Source organism: Phoenix dactylifera, chromosome 5 (genome assembly GCF_051530095.1).
Source record: "Phoenix dactylifera cultivar Ajwa chromosome 5, Ajwa_hap1_PhDact_Kaust_v1.1, whole genome shotgun sequence".
Classification (NCBI taxonomy): domain Eukaryota; kingdom Viridiplantae; phylum Streptophyta; class Magnoliopsida; order Arecales; family Arecaceae; genus Phoenix; species Phoenix dactylifera.
In genome coordinates, this window is record NC_143194.1 from 25,837,352 (window position 1) to 25,860,238 (window position 22,887).

The window sequence follows — 22,887 nt, forward strand, 5'->3', positions numbered from 1 at the left end:
TTGCACACAACCTCAGTGATGTGGAATCTAATTAGTTTCTATGCTCATCTAATAATTAGCAACCGGCTCAGGAGGTTTAGCTGAGCACATTATATTGACACAACAACTCCACTTGTTGGGCCTAGGACACTGTCAGCCCATGTAAAAATGATTAAACAATGGTGTTTTTATCGACATATAGGCCAGTTAGCCCAATGTAATTTGGACATGGACATGGCCAGATCCAACTTTGTGATGATTGTAATTAACTTTATATAAACTGAGTTTTGAATGGATCTCTAACACTCGAGAGGTCCGTTTCTTACTATTGGGTAGGGGTGGCAATCTGGTCAGGTCGGATTTGATTCGGGTTAGGTTGGATGCAGATCGGATCAAAACTTCGTCAACTCAAACTCGACATGTTTATTAAATAGATTAAAAATTCATATATCAATTCTACCTGTTTATTAAATAGATAACTTGATCCGACCTACATAATCCGTTTATTAAATTGATCAAGTCAGATTAAACGGGTTAAATAGGTTAAGTAGTGGATACATGACACAAAAGGTTGTCCCTTCATCGTATTGAGCTTGAATTGAACAACTCCAACAAGCTCTAAACGTGAATTTCTCATAAACTGAGCATTAGGTAACTTGTACACTTGACCTATAATTCAACTAGGCTAGAAGCACTTCAAATTATAAGTGAGTAGCTGTACACCCTACACCAAACACTAAACTACCCCGTTTGAGATCAATGACAAGAAATCAGAAAAATAATATGCTCGCAAATGTGGGTTGTCAAGCCTGGACCATTGCCCAATTGGCTCTCTCACCTTCTTTTGTCACTCAGATAATATAAATGTCGTCAAATTTACGTAGGTGACAAGTCAGATAAGATATAATTATAATGGAATCAAGGTCGGTTTTGAAGACTTTGTTGGGTTAGGATACATTCATTGACTAGTTTCGATTAGACAATTACTTTTTTACCATAAATATCTAGGCAAGCTAATAGAAATTGATCAACCTTCTAGAACACATAGAATAGAATAAGCTAATCTCTCCTCATCAACAACACAAGTAAGGTATCTACTCATGATATATATTGTTAAATTTATCCATGGGAAAGGTTTTTTTCCCATAAACATCTAGGCAAGCTAATAGAAATGATCAACCTTCTAGAACAAATAGAATAGAATAAGCTAATCTCTCCTCATCAACAACACAAGTAAGGTATCTACTCATGATATGTATTGTTAAATTTATCCATGAAAAAGGCTATTTATCATTGAACCTTTACCTTATGCGAATAAACAACTTACTTTTGCTCAATAAGAAACCTTCAACAATACAACCTGAGAATCTGGAATAAGTAGTTACATATTACTGCATGTGTCTTCGTTTCTACATGTGCATGTAGATTAATTTTCTTTGGATCATCAAATTTGATGCCTGCATTGCTTTTGGAACATGTTCCTCTTTGTCCATTTATACTCATGTTTGAGTATCAAGCATTGATGCCAAGCATCAATGGATAAAGATAGCTAAGTACGTATCCAAATGATTCGATCTCTATATTAGAATAAAAAAAAATGTCGTATTGTGTTCTCGATCAATTTGGAATCAAGGTGGATAATTGGTTACTTGATCGACACCACCAATTTGACTGTGTACTAGGTTGAGCCGTTAACCGACCTTGATATATTTCCCGGAAAGTTACAGGGAGGCTCGGATGACTGCCTCATCAACCCACGGTTTCATCACAGCCGTCCACAAAATCTCACTTTTTTCCGTGTAAGGATGACGTGGCAGTCTTAGGCAATCCTCCACGCTCCGTGAGCGAATCACGTGCGCTGTTCTCTTTGACCTCCGGGCACGGCACGTGAGCCGGTCTCCACGCGACTCCCCAGCCATGGCGGCCGTCCTTCTCACGCTCCCGACGCAATCCGCTCTACCCTTATCCTTCCGGCCGCCTAGGAAAAAGACCCCGATACCCCTCTCAGCCCTCGCCACCGCGTACAGGGCGCGAGCTCCGTACCCGCTGATGGAGGGGCAGTCTCGTCGTTTCCACCGGCTGCCCTCCGGCCTCAACATGGAGGTCATCTTCCAGAAGGGCCTCTCGTCGGCCGCGGTGGCGGCGGCCGCGGCGGAGGAGGAGGCGGAGAAAGGAAGGCGCCCTCCGCCTCTGGTGTTCGTCCACGGGAGCTTCCACGCGGCCTGGTGCTGGGCCGAACACTGGCTCCCCTTCTTCTCCCGCGCCGGCTTCGACTGCTACGCCCTCAGCCTCTTGGGCCAGGTCTAACCTCGTTTGATCACTTCTATCATTTATTTATTTATTTTTCGGCTATGCATATAATTTGGATACGAAGATGATGCCATTGGAGTAGTCGTCGTCAAGTTTTGCCCGTTAGATGCTCGACGAATTTACTGCTTGTGTGAGAAGAGGAAAGTGGCGAGGCTTAGGCTGACAATGTAGAGTACTCGACAGGGTCAGGTTGGACAATTTTTTGGGGGTTTTAAGTCAATTGTGGTTCCTTTTGTATGATTTTGTTCTGAAATGATTTTGTGATTTATCTTTCTGAAATATAAAAAATTATGGGAGGAATTGGGATGACTCCGATAATGAGATTCCGTGATGGATTTGATAGAGGAGAATCGTCTCTGTGAATAGGTTTGGGAAGATAAGGTGGTCCGTAAATTGATGTGTAGCTAAACGTATGAGATCACTGTGTCGGTTAAGAGGGAATGTGGGGCATGAATTTTGCGAGCACTTGATGCATAGGTAAGAAATCGATGTGTTTAATTTTAAAATGTTGTTAAGTTTGAATTAGTATCGAGACCCTGAGTTTAGATGGTCTACCTTGTATTTTCCTCAGTTTGTTTGGTGGGATCAGGGTTTCAAACCAACCAGTAGAATGATAATTTAAAACATGCATGCACACACACATACACATTAAGTTTTCTAGAATTATACCGATAGGAGGAATTGAAGCAGCAATTGGTTTTTAAAGTTTTTCTCTGATCTCTTGGACCTTCTATAAGCATATAATTACATAATTACTTGCATATTTCATTATAATCTTATTTAGTTATACTGAGATACTGCTTTAATTACTTCTTCAAATACCATGTATTTGTAACCTAATATTCATGATGAGTTACCACACTATTTCATTATCGTCGGTCAGAATTGAGCAGTGTCCTCTGATCAGTCTATGTAAATATCTAGTTTATATTGTTAAGTACCATACTTTGCTATGCTGTCAGGGTGAAAGTGATGTGCCTACAGGAGCAGTAGCAGGCACTCTCCAGGTATTTCAGCAGATCTTTTATTTTTCAGAGTAACTCCTACTGGCTTCAGCTGGAAGGTTTTGGAGGTGCCCTGTTAAGTACTTCAATCTTATCAAAGTCTGAAAACCTATGCAGTAGACACATACAAGTGATATAGCTGATTTCATCCGAAAAGAGGTCAGCCTGCCACCCGTTTTGATTGGACATTCATTTGGAGGACTCATTGTGCAGTCATACATTTCAAACATGATGGATCAGTATTCCTCCAGTCAAACATCTTCTGATGGTTGGTGCACAGTTCACACTTAACTATATTTCTCTTTTATTGCCCTAACTTTCATATTTAATTCTCTATGTTGTCCTTTTCAAATTCTTATTTTGTGATTCAGATTTGATGAAACTGCTGATTTGGTAAAATATACTTCAACATACTTTTATGCTTTGTTTTTCTTTTTTGTTACTAGAGGGCTTAAGAATATTAAAAACTATTTCTCCTGATTGTAGATAGGAATGCTTGTCACCCACTGCTTGCAGGAGCTGTGCTTGTATGTTCTGTTCCTCCTTCTGGAAATAGGTGATTGTGCATACAGAAAAAGGGTGACCATTATCTTGTTATGTGACTAATCTCTTTATTTTCCTATTCGAATAAAATGACCCATATATAAAGTATGTCATATTATTTACGTGCAGTGGTCTAGTGTGGCGGTATCTCATGACCAAGCCGATTGCCGCTATTAAGGTAAATAGTGTCCAAGTTGTCTGTTTTTTCCTCTCATGATCTGGACATTTATTTATATGCAGTTAGTATACTATGTAGTATATCATATATTGATTTATATTTTATCTAGTAGATGTTTCAACTTTCTAGGAGTAGTTTGTCCTTTTTCCCTGCTGATAAAGGCAACAACCTTCACTGTGAAAATGAATGCATTTGCACTTTACCATGGAATGGTTCCATGTTTCTATCAAATCCATAATTATTAACAACAAAAGAATCACTTGGAAAGCTGAAATCATTTCCAGACACTGATGTTTACTTAGAAATGCTAGGCCTTGCTGTTGGCATTGTCAAATACATATATGTCTTAAAACCTTCATTATATCAATCATTAACTTATAAATCTTTTCCACAACCTTCGGTTTTTTCAATTTGGCATATGCACACACTTGTTTGCTTGACTGCACAAGCTCCAACTTATCGTTGATGGCAGGTTTTAATTTTTGAGGTATAGATGGTGCATCATGAAGATTTGTGAAAGAAAATCTAGTTTGAGTAGTGGCCCTACTTTTTCATATTGTCATTTATGCATAATATTTGATCTTTGACATTCTGGATTTTAGGTGAATATTATCAATACTCAGTTTATTCCTTTATCAGGTAACGCTGAGCTTGGCTGCAAAAGCTTTTGCAAATTCTCTGCCCCTTTGCAGAGAAACATTTTTTTCTTCAACAATGGAAGATCAACTAGTCCTAAGGTATGTGCATGATTGCACTATAATTTATTAATGCACTAAACTCTTATCAAATGACCAATCCATTTTCTTTTTGAAAGGGAAAATGAACCCACCATTTTTTCATGTCTTTGCCCATTTATTTTTCAATCAAAAATATTAAATTTTACTGTTCCAAGAGTATACTAGCTTGAATCGATCATAAACTTGGCGCAGATTCATATTGCTAGTACCTAGAAACTTATCTTGACATGCATACATAGTTCAGATGAACATAGAAGAAAGCTCTTGGTTGGTTACCTTTCTTACAAACTGCTTATCAAATGTCGGCCCATCGAATGTATAAATTAGGTCTTCAAAGAACAGCAAGAAACAAGCATAAAGAGCACCTAATCATCCTTCATCACTTTTGTAGCCCATGTGATGCAAAAAAGGGCCACATTTTTGTTTGAGACTTGAAGGAAAAAAAGAACTCTGCTTTTACTCCGAATTATTTTGAATGTTGGTAAGATGTTGACCTGTTATTACAAAGTAATTATAAAGTTGCAAATCTTGCTCAAGAAAATGTCGATATTTACTGTTTACCTCCTCTTCCTTTATTATTTATTTATTTATTTATTTTGGCTGAAGGGAAGGGGTAGGGGTAATTGATAGTGGGGCAAGGGGAGTTATTGGAATAGAGGTGTCTGGGAGATCCAGACAAGGACAAAAAGCACTGTTTTAATAGGCAGACACGTAGCCTTAGGCAGGTGCTCAGCTGGCCTGCTAAGGACTAAAGTGCTTATGTGGACCCTGTAAGTGTCTTGGACACCTAGACCTAGGTAGCCCAGCTGGACTGCTTTTGGACTATACTTTTGTCTCGGATAAAAATGATAGGTAGTTGGCAGGATGTGTGGGGTTTATTTGTTTTAACCTCATGTCTATCTTGTTGGTTTTCCTAGCACCTTAAATTTGATGCATCCTATAAGTTTCATTACTTTCAATAGGATATTTGCATCCAACTTCGTATTCATCATTTGTCATTTGATCAAGTTTGTTTTGCACTAGCTTGATTATTGAATTTTTGAACAGTTGATTGCTGATTGGTTGTGTTATATATTTATAGGAAAATATTGTTCTTTCACTTATTAACATTTCATGTTACAATTAGATCCTCAAATAGCCACGCAACTTCATATTTTTATTTCTTTTACTAATTAATTCATAATTCATCTAGTTATTTTTATTTCCTGACTAGTATTTTTCTTAACTAGTTTTTTAAAGCTATCCACCTACACTTCAATTTCTGCCTAACAATGTGGAAGTCTTGGATCACCCTAAGGAGTTCTCAATAAAAAAAATGTACTAAATTATCTTTTTTCTTAACTGTATAATGGGAAGCTAGCCCTCATGCAAGGAAAGAGGGCATGGAAATTATTCTGCTTCTCTATCAACTAGTGCTATATTTTTCCTGACTTCTGTTTTATACTCATATTTACACATACTTATGTGGCAGTCTCTTACAATAATGGGTATGGAGATATCATGTTTGTTTTCTGGCATGCTATATAGGGCTATGATGCTGGAAAACCTGGAAACATATTTTGATTTTGTGGTCCTCTACTCTTTATTCTTTTAGGTTGAAATTGTCTTCCTTTATTTATAGATAGCATTTTCTTACCTCATACTCTAAAAGAAAGTGGAATCAATATTATATTTACCTGTAGAGATTCTATCCAATCCAGCTTCTAACAATTTATGATGCGATTGTGATAGAAAAAAAAAATCTTATGTACCTTCCTGCTAGATAATAACAATAATGTGCAACTAGTGCACTTAGCATTCACGTGTATCACCACGGTAAAATACAAACATTTATAGTTCATAGATAGACACCATAAATGACAATGGTCAACAACTTGCTTGTGAAATATTAAATAATTAGTTATATAGTAAAAACATATCGTAGGAGTAATACATATAGAAGCCTTCTGTCAACTTGTGGTTTGTATGTGTCTCCTTATTGCCATTGTTTCACATTGAAGGCCAAGTTAGGTAATAGGATGTTCCTGCAGTAGTTATTACATCAGTCCAGAGGTAATATAATGGCTAAAAAGTAAATAGCATTAACTGTCTTTAATTTCTAATTTTTCTTAATCCTTTATTGGTTTCTCACATGGACTTCTGGATCCTGCTTTTGATTCATTATAGGTATCAGGAGCTAATGAAAGAAAGTTCGAAGCTGCCATTATTCGACCTAAAAAAGCTTAATGCATCTTTGCCTGTACCTTCAGTGTCAAAGAATTCTATACAACTCCTTGTAATGGGTTCAAGTGATGATTTCATAGTTGTGAGTAATTATATTTTCCTATCGGTACATATTTCTTTAACATTGTTTGATTATGTGGATCCTATGATAGGAAATGTTCCATTAATTATTATGAAGTTGTGGGATGTATAGAAAAATCACTTTCCACATACTATGGTAAATTATGGAATGCGATTAATGTATCAAAAAGAGAAAGCGTAGAGGCTCAGGTGGAGACCTTGAGGCGTGAAGCTTGAGCATCACTAGTATTCCTTCTGCAGGTTTAGGTCTTTAATCTTCAGGCATGGGTGGCTGCTTTTGCTGTAATTGCCAAAAGTTTAGGAATGGACCATTTGTCAACTTTTCCACTCTTGAATCTAAAAGTTTAATCCAGTAGCTTTCATCTCATTGATAATTTTGCTGGTAACCATAGAAAGGACTAAGATGAGATAAAATCTGAACTATCAGCTCCAAAGGTTTGTTAAAGCTTTGAGCAGATGACTGAATTTATATTTATATCAAGGTCCGCCGTACCGGTGGCCGGCCGGACCGGTACGGTACCGGTCCGGTACGTACCGGCTGGTACCGGTCCCGTACCGGCCGGTACGCGGTGGTTTCAAAAACCACAGCGCGCGGTGCTGTGGTTCTAAAAAAAAAAAAATTCGTACCGGTGCGAACCGGCCGGTTCGCACCGGTACGAGGCCGGTACCGGCCGGTACGGGCTCCGAACCGGCCGGTTCGGATAAAAAACCGGGAAATACCGGTTTTTTATCCGTTCCGGTACCGGTCCACGGTCGGACCGGTACGTACCGGCCCGTACCGGCCGGTACGGGCCGGTACGGCATTCCATGATTTATATTTTATCTATAATTTATATTTTTTGCTCTATCTTTTTGGGTTTGTGCCTGCAACGTGTTCACATGAACGCACGTGCATGGATGCATGCACGTACATATGTATGCATGTGTACATGCAAAAGCGTGTTTATGGGCATCTATTATGGAACGCTCAAAAGAGAATAGCTGCCTTTTTCCATCTTTCTCACTTTCTTTCCTTCTCTTTCTCTGTTTCTGCAGAACATACATTGGTGGTTTTATTTTATGGTACTTAATTGTTCCTCATAAAATATCTCTATGATGCCTTTTAGATTTTCTTCTTGAAGTCCTCTTCTGCTTTTTAATTGCTTGCTGTAGATAATTTAGGGCCATTTCTGGACTCATGACGTCTAAACAAAAAAGTGTATTTTTTGGCTTCTTATTCTGACATTATTTGCCTTTAAAATATCTTACGCTAGATTATAAAATTTATTAAACTGCAGGACGCAGAAGGGCTTCATGAAACAGCAAAGTTTTATGATATGCATCCAGTTTGCGTGGAAGATGTTGCCCATGATATGATGTTAGATTCTTCATGGGAAAAAGGTGCAGAAATAATTTTGTCATGGCTGAAGAACTTACATTATGAGAAAATTCCTTGATTAGTTGACAAGATCTTCTAGAGCTTTCCTTTTCCTATAACTTTTGATTTAGTGCCATAATTTTTCTTGTCTGTGCAAATTATTTGAAATTCCAGATTGATATGCACCACTTGAAAAGGTCACAACTGTCATGCTAACAATATAACGGAAATACAAGCTTTATTCTTTTCTTATTATTTATGAAGGTTATTCTCTTTGATGTTTCCAAACCTACTTCAATCGGTAGTTACATGATTAATATCTTATATTACATTATTATAAGTGAAGCCTGCATACATTGTTTTCCTTAACCAGATATCATTCTTATGGCAATCATTCTATTTACATTCTACAAGTAGTTTGGAATGAACCACCTCAAGATAACATTATTGGCCTCATTGTGGTTTAATATGGTAGCCTACACTGTTGGGTCTGTGTGTAAATTTGTTCTTCTATTTATTGTATGGGTTTCTACGTGGACCCTCGATGTAGTATATGCAAACCATAGCATGGTGTCATGTTGATCGACTATAAGCCATTTAATTGTATATATTGACTTTGTCTTAATGAGAAAATAGCATACTCTCGAACAATTCTTCAATTTTATTGTATCAAATCTGTAATCACATAGTGTGATCATTTTTAAAGACTTCCAAAAAAGAGAAAAAAGAAAATAAAAAGGAAAAAAAACTAATCATCAGTGAGAGATCCTGACTATTGGATCTGATCTCCATGAAGTAAGCATCATTTCTGTACTTGATAATTAACTTCAAACATGATGATAGATTTGAAGGTTTCTAATCAAAACCTCTTTGATTAAATAGTTCTAGCCTAAACCTGAAAGGCATATTTTCAAAACATGGTACAATATTGAATTGAGCTTAGTTCCATGTTGTTCAAGAATAAACCTCATCTATTAAACAAAAATTGTATGAATTTTATAAGTAGTACAGTGGATATCTTAAGAAAAGAGCAGTCCAGTTGATGAAGCTCCCACTACTATAGGATTTGAGAAAGGTCGGATGTACATAGCCTTACCTCCACATGCAGAGAGGTTGTTTCGATATTTCCACCTATGACATGCAGGTCCAATGGAGCAACCTTACTGTTGCACCAAGGCTTACCTCACAGCAGATATTTGATTTGTTAAAATAATCTGCATAATATTTAGTACAACATTTGTTCAATAAGTTGGTTATAACTTTATGTAAAGATCAATTTGTTGGACTCTATGGAGAGAATACAATGCCAGAATCTTCCTATCAAAGGGCAAGAATGGTGCAGATGTTCTTAGAGATGCTCTTCAGTTGTATTAGTCTTGGAATGTAATTAACCCACCCTCTCTAATCCTGTCTTTATCAAACTTGTATCCCTTATCCTTAACTTTCCTGGGCTTTGCTTCTTGCTTTTGCCGTATATGTTCTTCATTTTCTTAACGAAGCAGGTGGAGCTTGACTCCTTCCTTTCATTTTTTTATAAAAAACCTTATCAAAAAAATCATATTTTGATGATTATTTATGCATGGAGATACTATCCAAGGACTGTCAATTGGGATGCTGAGATTCAAGAACTTTCTTTTAGATCAACATGTATCTACTCCAGATTTTTGTCAGAAAATCTTAAACAATCTAGATTCTATTTTGTTGTTGACTACTTGAGGTAACCATGTTACACTTGTGATCAATGATTCAAAATTTCTTTTAGGTCTTGTAATATTTGTGAGGATAAAACCCGCTTGATAAGTGAATTAAAGTTTGTCTCTCAAGGATTTTGTGAATAATACGGATTTTAGACTTTTTGTTAAAGAATTGTATTTCCTATAAATTCATGGACTAGCAGTTACTATTGCATTTTAAATTGGTGAACTTGGATAGGTCATGGACAACATGCATAAAAATTATCCTCTTTCCGAATTTATATGATCCGATGTGCTTTCCACAAGAACAAATGAATATGTTTCCCTTTCCTACGTTAAGTGTATATGAAGTCCATTGTTCAATCAAGTTACTATCCTGCTATGTCTTTTAACCTTGAACATTGAAAAAAACAAAATAACACTTTATTACATCTAATTGCCATGAATGTATATAATTTATGTGAACCTTAGTTATATGGAGTTGAATAGAAAGTACCCAACTCAATGTCTTCACTCCTTCCAGTTTTCTAAATTCACATTCCAAAGTCAAGGAGTCTTGATTTTGATAGAATTGTTATAGAAGAATGCCTTAAGAAGTCCACATGAATTCATCCCTTCAGCCTTCTTAGAGTGGCCATTTGGTTTCTCATTTTCTTACCATACCAATTTAACCCCTTAACCTCAATATCTTTATGAAATGTCCCATCGGATTTGGTTCATTTCAATTGGTCATGCGACATATAATGAGCATGAGGTTGATGGCTTCCCCTTATCCCAAAGTTGGGTTTGGGTTTAAAATTTTACAAGGTGCCTAATTGAAAAGTCTAATCTGGCTGTCAATTCATTTGGTCCCGGTACTTGTCTAGTGATTTCTCAAGATATGTATTCTTTTTGTGGTTGAGGGCTGTCAAATTCCATTGCTAGTTATAGTTGAATGAGCAGAAAGTGATTGTATACTGTGCCTTGCATAGTGTATGGCTTTATCCATGTAGTCAAGCTTCACTTAATGCATGTCATTTAATGAATGGATTTTAGCTCTAATTTTCAGGCATAGCTTTCAGAGGAGGTCCAAAACATTTTTGTTTCTTTTTTGCTTTTTGACATCGGCTAAATATACAGCTAATGCAGGCAGTCCCATCGTCTTCAAAGCAGTTCTGATAGTAATAAAATTCACTGTATTACTGAATATTTCTTATTAGGTTTTGTGACCCCTTTTCTTTCCCTTCAATGAGTGCGTCCTCAAATCATTGTTGGGTTATCAAAATAAACAACTGCTTAGTTTTTTATGAGTTCCTGACTTGTTTAATAATTCTTTCTTATAAGAGAACTCATTACTTATCAGTTAGTGATGATATTTGTTGTTGTCAGTGATGGTGGTTTTACTATTATTACTTGTTTCCACTTTTCTCATACATTTTATTAAATGATTAAAAATATAAATATGTCAAACTCTTGCATTCTCTATTTCTGTTTTTTAATAATTGTCTGCTCAAATTCATTTTGAGCTTTCGATCACTTCTATTTATATATTCTATTGTTCTTTGATTATCACTTCTATTTATATATTCTATTGTTCTTTGATTCCAAATCTTTGCTCCGAGCTAACCTTTTCTCAAATGTCAAGCTTGTGACTGGGGCATTCCCATCATCTAGCCATCATCTAAGCAGCATCCTTGGCAAACCAATTAGCTACAAAAATACACTCTTGGATGGTTGGTGTAGTCTTGTATTTGGATCCCATATTATATCAATGTCATTTACAGCATGCCTAACTCCTTTAGAAGCTCAAAATATATTCCAATACTTGAAATTTTAATTCCTTGAAGATGGAGTGCAGAGCATGCTGAACAAGGTTTATTTCCATTTCAAAATAAGGTCCATGTAGTATCATAGATTAAGCATGAAAAGTCCAGATTTTGTAGTTAGCATATGTGTTCTTGCACAAAAATGAAATGAAATTCTAATTTGAACTTATGTAACTAAGTTGTTGTAAGATTAGGTTCTGAATAGAAATAACAATTAAAGAGACTATTCCTCATTGACTAAGTGAACCAAGGTATCCTCTGTTAAGATATTGATTTAGACCCTTTATTTGACCACCATATGTTTTTTGTTGGTGTGGACAACTTTTTTTTTTTTTTTTTTTTCTAAAACATGTATTTCATACATTATGAGTACGAATACATCCAATAAAGTCGGAAAACAAAAGGTCGTTGAGTGCTTGGGGCAACTCTCCCTCTCCGGCCTACATGGTGCCTTCGGAGTGACTGGCTACATAGGCAGCCACCTAATCTGTAGCTCCGTTAGCCTCTCTGAATACATATTTAATTTGGAAGGCCACTCCATTTCTCACCATCACCCAAATATCTCGAAGCAAGGGGTGATCCACACCACCATCCCTCGGATCCTCTAGATCCAACTGATCACTATGGCCGAGTCACCCTTCAGTATGATCGAGTTGGCCTGTAACACTCGTCGCGCATGATGAAGGCCCGCCCAAATAGTCTGCAACTCAGCATTAGGGATCGAAATGTCGAAAAACTGACGGTCGCCAGCTGCCACAACTCTGGAGTTTGGGTTCCTGATGACAAAGCTAGCACCTCCCCTCCTGCCTCCATCCAAAACAGACACATCAAAGTTAACCTTCAGGAAGCTCGGAAGTGGGGGTTCCCAGGTGAAGAACACCGTACGGAACACTGCCTGAGCAGAATGGGAGTTCCAGATGTCTCGAGCTGTCAAAAGCTCGTGTGATGAGGTAGCATAACTGATCTCTGCCGCCTGTGCCCGACGCACTCTACCACGAACCTTGGTGACACGCTACGCTCACCAAAGGTACGAGCGTTCTTTGCGAGTAGAGCTGATCAAAATCTGGGCTGGGCCGGGCTCTACAGCAGAAATTAGGCCCAATGGTCTTGCCTAGGCCCGGCTCGGCCCAACTGTCAGGCTTAAATTTTTGTCCAGGCCCGACCCGACTTTATAAATCTAGTTCTAGGCCCGTCTAGCCCGGCCCGACCCGATAGGCCCGACCCGACAGGCCCGATTTTTTTTTTTTTTTTTGGAATATGGAAATGGGCCAGAATGGCCCGACCAGGCCCAACCCATGGGCCTTTTTTTAATGCCCAAGCCCGAAAAATTTCGGGACGGGCTGGGCGGGCCAGAAGGCGTGTGATCAGCTCTACTTGCGAGCCAGATCTGGTATGCTGTGCAAGTCGCTTTAATAGCCGCCCGGCACATCTGAGAGCAGCCCGACCACCGATGGATAACCTGTACGAACTGGTCCTCTGGCGTGGACAACTCTTATCTATATGAAGATGATATGACAAAAAATATTGCTTATACTTTATTGTTGGTTGGAAAATGACTAGATCAGCCATACTGTTCCATAAATTATACTTGGAAAGCATCCTAAGAGTCAAAGTCTATTCCAAAATATAAAGCCCCATGGGTTTTATGGCTAAATTCAAGCATACAAAAGATCCATCAACATGTGTTGCCTTGCACCAAATTTACATTGCCTGTAGCATAAGTATGGAGATTGCCATCTTAATTCGAGAAGAAAGCAACGAGAGCCATGATATCTTATTTTATATTTCCTGGTGTTATTTTGATATATTGCCTACAGTTAGATAGCTGATTTGCTACATTAAAGGAAGGTAGGAATGGTTAATCATTCCTAAGGAAAGATTTGCTCCATAAGACTTCTCCCTCACTATTTAACAACTGAACTGAAATGTCAAAGTGAAATGAAAAGGTTTAAATGCAGCGGGAAAACTTCAATTCATGTATTTATTACCCTTTCCACTGACTTGCCCTCTTAGAATTTTGGCCCAAGTCATTAAGCCATAGAGGAGCCAAATTTTGTTAATTTGAAAGACATGTGTCTCTTGCCCACTGCGACTCATTCATTAGGAAAATTTGTGGGAAATGCTAATATGTGACATAGAAAGGATCTAATCGCCATGGCTCACCACCATGAAAGTGACCAATGACACGGCTTTATAGGTTAAGAACTCTGCTCACTAGAGCTTAGAAGACCATTTCCATAGGATCAATTGATCTTTTGTCCCTTAGTCCATGTCCTTGGTAGATGTTGCATTTTACACCAAATTTGGGGTAAAAACAACTCGTAGCTTCATTAAATATACCATGGTGAGATTTATGAGTGGCCACAGATTATTTGCTTGAGCAGTTGGTTCAACATTATTTTTAGATGCATCACGCATGGCCTTATTCCATGCTTGATCAGACCTGCTAATAGGTCGTTGTTGCTTAGCTCATACGTGACCGAGATTAATATGGGATTAATAACAAAAATATCCATTTTTTAAAAAAATAAAGAAATTTATATATCGGAAGCGTTCCAAATTATGGAAGCTTAACGAATGCAAGTGTGCTCCATAACAACCTTACCATATAATAACAGGGTTGTGCTAATTTTCGATGCATTATTAGGTTTTCTATTTTTATGTTTTTCTTTTCGAGAAACTTGTTTCATAAGGAAAACATGGATGACTTCAACCCTAGACATCGTGCTACGTATAAAAGTAGTCTTGTATCCTAGATTTCTTAATCCTAATACTCAATTGTTTCAACCTGTAAGAAAAAGGGGACTACAAACATTTTGCCTCTCCATTGAACCTCTCTAAATTATTCTATCCAATTCTTAAGCCATTGGAGACGGGAGAACATTAATCAATATGAATTACCTCCGCTGCAAAATAGACAACTTCTTTTCCACAAGGTTGAAGTGCAATACACATGGATTAGAAATTTCAGGTAATGGTACAGATGCTTATTGGTATGTTAATGGGGTATATGAATGTGGCCAGCCTTTCAAACCAAATTATAAATCCCATTATATTTTATGTAGGTCCAGCAATAACCCTTGTTGTTCCATCTAATGGCAGAGCTAACCCCTTTTTTCCCCTCTAAATCCTTTTGGAGATGAAAAGGTATAGCTAACTTGGACATTACAACCCATCTCTCTTCCCTCAAATTAAACTTATCTTAAATGTATATAGACAAGAGATAATTAATATATTCAGGATGGTTTCTCCTCCACTGACAACCTAACTTCTTTCCACAGGGTGAAGCAACAATATACGCATTTCAGTCTTTAGTTTCAACTCTAGTTAGATGGTTATTTTCCATGTTATGTTACAGATGTAACAATTTACCAAAAACAACGTTGCAAGGAAGTGTAATGATTAAAGAGTCAGCCAAATGTTCTGTTTAGTGATCCTAGTAAGCTACACCTATATTGTCTGCAAGACAAAAGGATATACCCAATGAAGAGATTTTCAGAAGAGAAGTGATTTCTTTTAGATCGAAATACATAGATACCAAATCATTTAGAGAAATGCCAATCAAAATTTTTTTAGGCATTATTATGATTGAACTTATCTTTTGACGCCACAATGGAGGAAGTGAGAAACTTCCCCCAAAGTACAAGTGGAATTACAAGAATGGAGACCAAGGGGACTATTACAAGAGAAGTGGGGACAAATCCTCTGATAGTTTCCAAAGGTGATCTAGATAGAGATAATTTCTCTGCCACAAAAGAAAAACATATTCCTTAGAATAAAAAGTTCTTACAAAACTCAGGTCCATACTCCTCAATATCCATACCAAAAACAGATTTCTAATAGTTCTTCAAACCCAACATTAGGCGAGAACACAGTGTCATAATTGTTCAGCCCTTATCATAGAATCATTTCATATACTTTCAAAAATTAATGAAGGTTCTATCCGACCTTCCACCTTTGTTACATTTAGAAATTGTGAGGATTTTATAAGGATAAGCACTTTATTAAGAAATTTTGGATTTGAAATTGTGATTAATCATGTGTGTGTGTGTATTCACCCTGCATGAGGGAAGAACTATATGGAACCATCAATTATCAATTCTTAAATTGAGAAGACTATTAGATTGATCTAAGAAAATCCCTGCTCTCCTTATCTAACAGGAATTCTGTCATCATCAATACTTTATACTAAGGCACGGATTCTCTACGATGCATGCGTTGCACCGCAGATTGATGTGCAATAGTGGATGGTCGTCATCAAAAAATGGACAACCATCAAACAGGGCAATCCACGAGCTCGTGGCATGTTATACACATCGTGTTTTGTTTGATGGAGGTCCATCTCCCGATGGCAGCTAATCTAAGAATGCACAGCACTCTGCAGTAAATCCTGATTGCTTTATACTATGGCATCCCTTACAATTAGTGTTGCCACTGCTATTTAAACCTAACTGATGGACAGCCATCCAAGGATGCACAATGCTTTACGGGAGTTCCTGATTGCTTTATACTGTGGCATCTCTTATAATTAGTGTTCCCACTGCTATTTAAATCTAACTGGTATAAATTTTTCAGCATAAATCCAAGAGTTGTGAGACTGACCCGCAAGGCGAACCTAACCACAGAATCTGGGGCTCTATTAGAAACTATACATCGCTCATTTCCCTATTCCTTGTCACGAGCCAGAGGCACCTCCCATTCAAAACAAATTGCAGGCTTCCTCACAGAAACTCCCTTCCCCTCCATTTATCTCTCCTCTTCTCAGGACTCCTTTCAAGGACTCTGTTTCAATTCATGGCGGAGTTTGTGGAGAACTTCAATTGCCTTAAGCCCTCTCTGCCCTTCATGGAAATGGATCCATGCTGTGAGCTGATGGGCGAGTTTGCAGAGCTTAATTGCACTGCCATGGAGAACTCCAGCGTGGGACTGATGGGCTTCCCCAGTGAGAACTATTTGTCTCACCAGCCTGAGTTCTCGATGCCATTCGCTGATAACTTGTCTTGCTTTTTGCCCCTGGAGTGCGCGAAACCGGTTACCGTTAGTCAGCCTGTGACTTCCAACGGGGAGCAGAGTCCTGGAGACGGGAAAAGGAAGGCGAAGGCAGCACCAGAGACCAGCTCTGCGAACTCCTCTGAACCTCCTACAGAGAGTTGTTTAAGAGATGACAAGTCTAAGAGGAAGACTGTATGTTTATTTTGCCCTTGTAATTCGATTCCTTGTTTATTCTTTTCACTCTTTGCAGGTGAAAGAGCTATTAAAGAGCGTTGCCTTCTTTTGTACTGCATTTTGCCTTTCAGGGTTCAGGGAGTGTGAAGAGGAGGAGGAGCAATTCAAAGGAAGTGGTGAAGCCAAAGGAGGTGGTTCATGTCAGGGCAAGAAGAGGCCAAGCTACTGACAGCCACAGTCTAGCTGAAAGGGTAAGATTGCCATTTCTCACAAAATTTCTTTTGGGTGCACCCACTTATTAGAATATTGAATGGGCCATGGTGATAATGTTTGCTTGCTGGTTGCTTCATACAATGTATCGGAAAATCTGGTTTGTCATGGAAGTAGTGCTAGCTTCTGCCACCTTCTGACATTGACAAATCTTTGCTTCACTGTTTAGGTAAGGAGGGAGAGGATTAATGAAAAAATGAGATGTTTGCAGGACCTTGTTCCTGGATGCTATAAGGTATATACTATCTGAAATATGACTTGATATCTATCATTATACTGTTAAATTTTCTAAAGAGTGACCATGGCTTTGTAGGCCATGGGCATGGCGGGGATGCTCGACGAAATAATTAACTATGTGCAATCACTGCAGAACCAAGTTGAGGTGATCCATCTCTTACTCGTTGTTGTTGCATGTATGTTTCTTTCAATTCTTTTTCACATTTTTCGAATCTCCATTCCTGTGTGTATAAACAGTTTCTTTCAATGAAGCTTTCGGCAGCAAGCTCGTTCTATGACTGCAGCTTGGACTTGGAACCTATGGCGACACCACAGGTGCACTTCGAATTTACCAACCACCTGTTCATGTGCAGTATTGTTAGGGAGAGAGGCAGATGAGCAGGGACCACACCTTGCTCTTTATGTTTCCTGAACAATAAGATTATATTTTGAAAGACTGTTCTATATGGGGAAATGATAGGAAAGATTCTAAACAGTCTTGTCGCCTTTTCCAACGATATCTATCTTCTCCCCATGTCAAAGAATTAGTTTGCCAACCCTAGTAATTAAGGTGACAACAATGCAATGCTTGCCGAGATGAAGTTATAAAAGTTTAGCGATGTCTAATGATATGAAGTCAGAGAGAGCGAAGAAGTATCTTACTTCTATGGAGATAGCGTGTAGAGTCCAGCTCGTGCAAGCCAAAAGCATGCATACCAGATGGAAACTGGACATATACCTTAATATCAATATGTGGGCCCGTGTTATCACACAGTCCTCAATCACATCAACTATGCACCCTCTTTTTTTTCTTTCTTTGTTTCTTTCTTTCTTGCCTTGCATCTAATATAACTCATGATAAACATCATGTTTGATTCATCTTAGTCCGAGCAAACCAATGCAAAAACACAAGGGAACCCCAATTTTGATTGATATAAAAGCATTTTCAAATTAAAAAAGAACCAACCAAAATAATTTAGAATTGTTTTTTTTTTTTTTGATTTATAAGCTAATAGGATGTTCATCCATCAATTAGCACCTCCCTTCTCAACCCTTTACTAGAAGATGGTGTTCCTACCATTATTCTCCATAGAACTTTCTTGATAAGAGCACTGAAATTTATCTCATTTAGAGTACCATCTAGATTGCCTTAAAATGAAAATTCGCCGTACCGATCCAAACTGGATAGTACAGAATATACCGTACCATACCGGTTCGATGCTGGTACTTGATACGTTAAAAAAAATTCCGTACCGTACCGTACTAATGCTATGCTAATATGGTACTGGTATGGTGTCCGGTATCAAGACAGCAAATTTTACCTAAACCTATCATTGTATATTAATTGAAGGAGACGGGCAATGCTATTTTTGAAATCTTTATATTTTATATGAATGAGGTTACTATGCTTGTCATGCGAGGTGACGTATTTGTGGGGGGGCGCATAATGGAAGGGCTGTGTCTGTTTGCAGGTGGGCGACGCGTGTGAGGCCCAAGATGTGGAGAGGGCAAGGACGGAAGCGTGTGGGTGGTGCACCAGCTTCCACTCAACAAATCCCTTTTGACTCGCACTTTTGGCTCTTGTCTCTGCCATGTCTTCGACCGCATACGTTTGCCCTTCCTCCTCCCAGCCCGATCAAGAAGCCTGCCCCTCCTCATCATCCCATGCATGACACACCTGCACATGAACCATGTACTTCCCCACACACGTGCAAGGCAACGTATAGCATATACCTTTGTCATGTATTTTTCTCGTCTGTTTATTTTCTATGAAGAAAGGGAAAAAAATAATCTTATCGTATGATATATTTTAATGTGCCACGGCCTCGTGTTTTCGATGACCGAAAGGTGCCGGTTCTATTTGGTTATGATCAACATGGCATTAGCTTTTTTTAGTAAACTTTCGAATATCGCCCTCCGATAATTCACCCAATAGTTTTGTTGTTTAGTGAATATGCCTTGGAGCCTTGACGCAATATATAGTAAATTTGCTCCAAGCACAGGGATAAGATTGCTTATGTCGATCTGATCCTCTTTAGACGTCATGATAGTAGGAGTCTTGTGCATTGAGTTGCCTTTTTTAGTGAATAAGTATTAATAACTATATTCTATGGCCATAAGGGAGGCCTTTTATTTTGTTCAAAAGCAAGATGGTCAAAGTTGGAGCATCAATCTACCACTCCTTGCAATGTATAAAAATAATGTCCTAAAAATTTCAACTTAATCTAAACCCTATCTCGCAACTTGTATTATCTCACCCTCTCACCCACATAACATAAATTATAATTATAAATCATACAATTTTCATATCTTAAATATATCGGTTATTTTAATAAATATATTATAAAATATTAGCTAATTATCCTAATAATGTACATAATAATTATAATATCAAATAAATTTTACAAAAATAAATGACTACAATGATATTATGAGCAATAATCATTTAATAGTATAGCAATTACTATTATAATCATAATATAATTATTTAACTAGTATCATTGTATGATAATGATTCTTATTATACAATAATTACTATTTATAATAATAAATATTATGAATATGTATCAGTGATTACAATAAATCATATACCTATTATACTGTTAAATAATTTATAGTGATATAATGATGACATAGTTGACATGATAATTTTATATAAACTGTACAAACATATTATTAATATTTTTACGATTACACTAATAAAGATATTCATATATCTAACTGTATAAATGTCTAAATATTTTATAATGGCCTAATTACTGGAGTAATTATCGTTATAATAGTTATGATACAATTTTCATGATGATAATTACAAAAAAAATTGGTGCCCCCATGAAATAGAGTATTGAATGGGACATGGTGCATGCTAAAGTTTGATTTAGTTGTTTCCTATAATGGATCAGAAAATTCTGTTATGTCACTGGAGTAGTGTCTCTACCATCTTCTTATATTTATTGATAAATCTTTTCTTAATTTACTATCCAGGTGAAAAGAGAGAAGATTAATAAAGAATGAGATGCATATATATCATGTGGTACTGTCATAATATGCTTATCACCGAAGCCGTGTCTCTACAGTGCTGTAAGGTACTGTCAGAAAATAAGGTTTTGTCCTCTCATTTAGCTCCTGTCATAATTCTGTATCCTTCTAAATGTTCCAGAGAGTGCCCATTGATTTATAGGCCATATTATTAAAATTATTATAATTTTAAAATAATGTTTCTATTACATTATAACATTGTACATTGTAATCATTATTATTATATAATATGATAGTAATTGTTATAATATTTTATACTGGCATGCATTGCATTTATTTATAATATAATAATACTATAATCATTACCATTATAGTAATGGAAATATTGTTGCTATATTAATAAATATTAAGGACTTTATAAATGCATAAGGTTATGAACTAATTATGTGTTATATATATAACATCTAGGAAAAGGTTTATTTGGTCATCTGTTAATCGAATGCAGTTAAAACTAAACAGTTTGCTGTTAATGGAGTGACCTAATTACCTAGTCATCTCTAGGGTTATCACACTTGTTTCCATATCATACGCAGTTGTTACTCATGCCTCAACCAAACAAAGTCTTCATCAATGGTCCCTTGAAAGACATTCTCTAGCTGCGAGCATCCCTCTCTTTATCAATGGTCCGTCGACATTCGAAATCTCTTATGGTTCATGCTGTTCCCTCATAATGGTAGATGCGAAGCATTAACTACATGGGTTTGAAAGCAACACAAATCTCCATCATACGGCTTCAACTCCAGCAGAACAGATCACCTATACAAGCTTCAACCGGCCAGCCTCAAATTAGACCTGAATACGCGTCACTTCTCGGGAGCATATGGATGATGAAGGACGTTCACATGCTTGTGCAAAAGTCTTACACAAGCTCACAGAAACACTATGTACAACTGTCTGTCATCAGACCTATTGATTCGGACTTCTTCGGGCTTTCCTTAGCCCATGCCAGAAACCATCACGGAGTGCTGCTTCCCCAGCCGTTCTCTCCGGGCGACCGAACGGGACGTGCTAACAACTGCATCTGCATGCACGACATATCCAAATGGCTGACGCTGACAACAAAAAGCTACAGATCCTCTGAAAAGCTTCATTCAGAGGGTGAATGATTGCCGGTGAGGAAGTTTTTGAGGGGAGATTGGGGAGTAGATCTCATCCTCTTTGGTGGTGTTTTGGAGAGAGAGAGAGAGAGAGAGGGAGAGAGCTAGGGAGGGTGTTAGTGATGTGGTGGATGCATTGAACCTATGAAAAGGTTGGCTTCCTTTGAGAAGGGGACAGCTTCAATGGGCCCTGTGGAGGGATGGGTTTGTGTTACGATGGATCCCCCAAACCATGCAGTGGGAATTATGGAGAGACCCCATCCGCCCTTTTGGTCCTGGTCTTTTGAACCGCTTCCATCCCTCTACCACGCATGGACAGGTCACAAGGGAGAGGCCTTGGCCCACAATGGCTGAGTGGGTTGAGATCGTTGGGCATGAGTTGGATTTGGCTTTTAGGAAGGAGAACGTTTGTGCGCAAGCTCAAAGGTGCTCTTCCATGCCTGAGAGAAGGTTGGCAGTGAGTCATCATATCTTTCAGAAAGAACACTATAAGAGATATTGATAGGGATGTGAGGGACTTTTATATCTATATTGGAATCTACATATGAGAGAGGAAACAAAGTGTCAAGAAAGAGGAGAAAAGCAGAGCAATTAAATTCAATCCAAAGTGCCTAGTGATTCCAGAATTTAACCCTAAGGCGGCGCCGATCTTAAGTTGCAAGTGATGCCGCATTTCAATCTCGTAAGATATTTCATGTTCATATATAGTTCCTACATGGCTCGATATGTGCGGTATGGTGCAACTAAAGTGCAGTTTTATGCAGCTTAGGTGCAGCTCAACAGAGCATACAAGTGCTACATGGTGCGTTTTGTGGACCAAATCCCCTGCAACTCATGCATGGTCTTGGCTCGTGTGGCTAGTTGCCATAAGTGTTGATATATATTAGCTACAAACTCGTGCATAAATAAAGAGAAAAATAAGCGGGGGGGGAAATCAAATTGCTCAACTGGTTTGCAGCTTAATTTCCAAATGCTCGCATGAAATGGCACCAGGAGTCGTGGTACAGTGACAAAAATTTCCCAAAAAATAGAAGTTGAGAGATCTTTTCACCATATTTTGTTTTAGTGGATCCCAGCTACTAAGTAGCCTTGAGGGACTGAATATAACCTAAAATGAGATTTGGAGTGGATCGCACTACACGTTCAATCACCCACTACTTATGAGTGTGACCAATCCAAATGGAGATA

General features: G+C 37.9%; 2 protein-coding genes across 7 annotated transcripts; both read left to right on the forward strand.

Moving 5' to 3' along the window:
* The first annotated feature begins 1,801 nt into the window (after nucleotides 1–1,801).
* On the forward strand, nucleotides 1,802–8,667 carry LOC103712887 (alpha/beta-Hydrolases superfamily protein). 4 transcript variants are annotated; one of them, XR_005512743.3, is made up of 8 exons: nucleotides 1,802–2,280; nucleotides 3,252–3,296; nucleotides 3,414–3,561; nucleotides 3,780–3,849; nucleotides 3,966–4,014; nucleotides 4,638–4,751; nucleotides 6,918–7,056; nucleotides 8,333–8,667. XR_005512743.3 is itself a non-coding variant. In XM_008799581.5 (8 exons), the coding sequence occupies exons 1-8, from the start codon at nucleotides 1,897–1,899 to the stop codon at nucleotides 8,489–8,491; spliced, it is 1,092 nt and encodes a 363-aa protein (XP_008797803.4). In that variant the 5' UTR covers nucleotides 1,829–1,896; the 3' UTR covers nucleotides 8,492–8,667. The 4 variants fall into 4 exon arrangements, 3 of the variants coding, with proteins under 3 accessions (XP_088578141.2, XP_088578142.2, XP_008797803.4); XM_008799581.5 differs by having other exon boundaries at nucleotides 1,829–2,280; nucleotides 4,654–4,751; XM_088722015.2 differs by lacking the exon at nucleotides 6,918–7,056 and having other exon boundaries at nucleotides 1,806–2,280.
* Nucleotides 8,668–13,371: 4,704 nt separating this feature from the next.
* LOC103712888 (uncharacterized) lies at nucleotides 13,372–19,401 on the forward strand. 3 transcript variants are annotated; one of them, XM_089930770.1, is made up of 6 exons: nucleotides 13,372–17,095; nucleotides 17,209–17,328; nucleotides 17,517–17,582; nucleotides 17,661–17,760; nucleotides 17,837–17,899; nucleotides 19,036–19,401. In XM_089930770.1, the coding sequence occupies exons 1-5, from the start codon at nucleotides 16,706–16,708 to the stop codon at nucleotides 17,860–17,862; spliced, it is 702 nt and encodes a 233-aa protein (XP_089786896.1). In that variant the 5' UTR covers nucleotides 13,372–16,705; the 3' UTR covers nucleotides 17,863–17,899; nucleotides 19,036–19,401. The 3 variants fall into 3 exon arrangements, with proteins under 3 accessions (XP_089786896.1, XP_008797805.2, XP_017699726.2); XM_008799583.6 differs by having other exon boundaries at nucleotides 17,661–17,729; nucleotides 17,822–17,899; XM_017844237.5 differs by having other exon boundaries at nucleotides 17,661–17,729.
* Nucleotides 19,402–22,887: the final 3,486 nt, after the last annotated feature.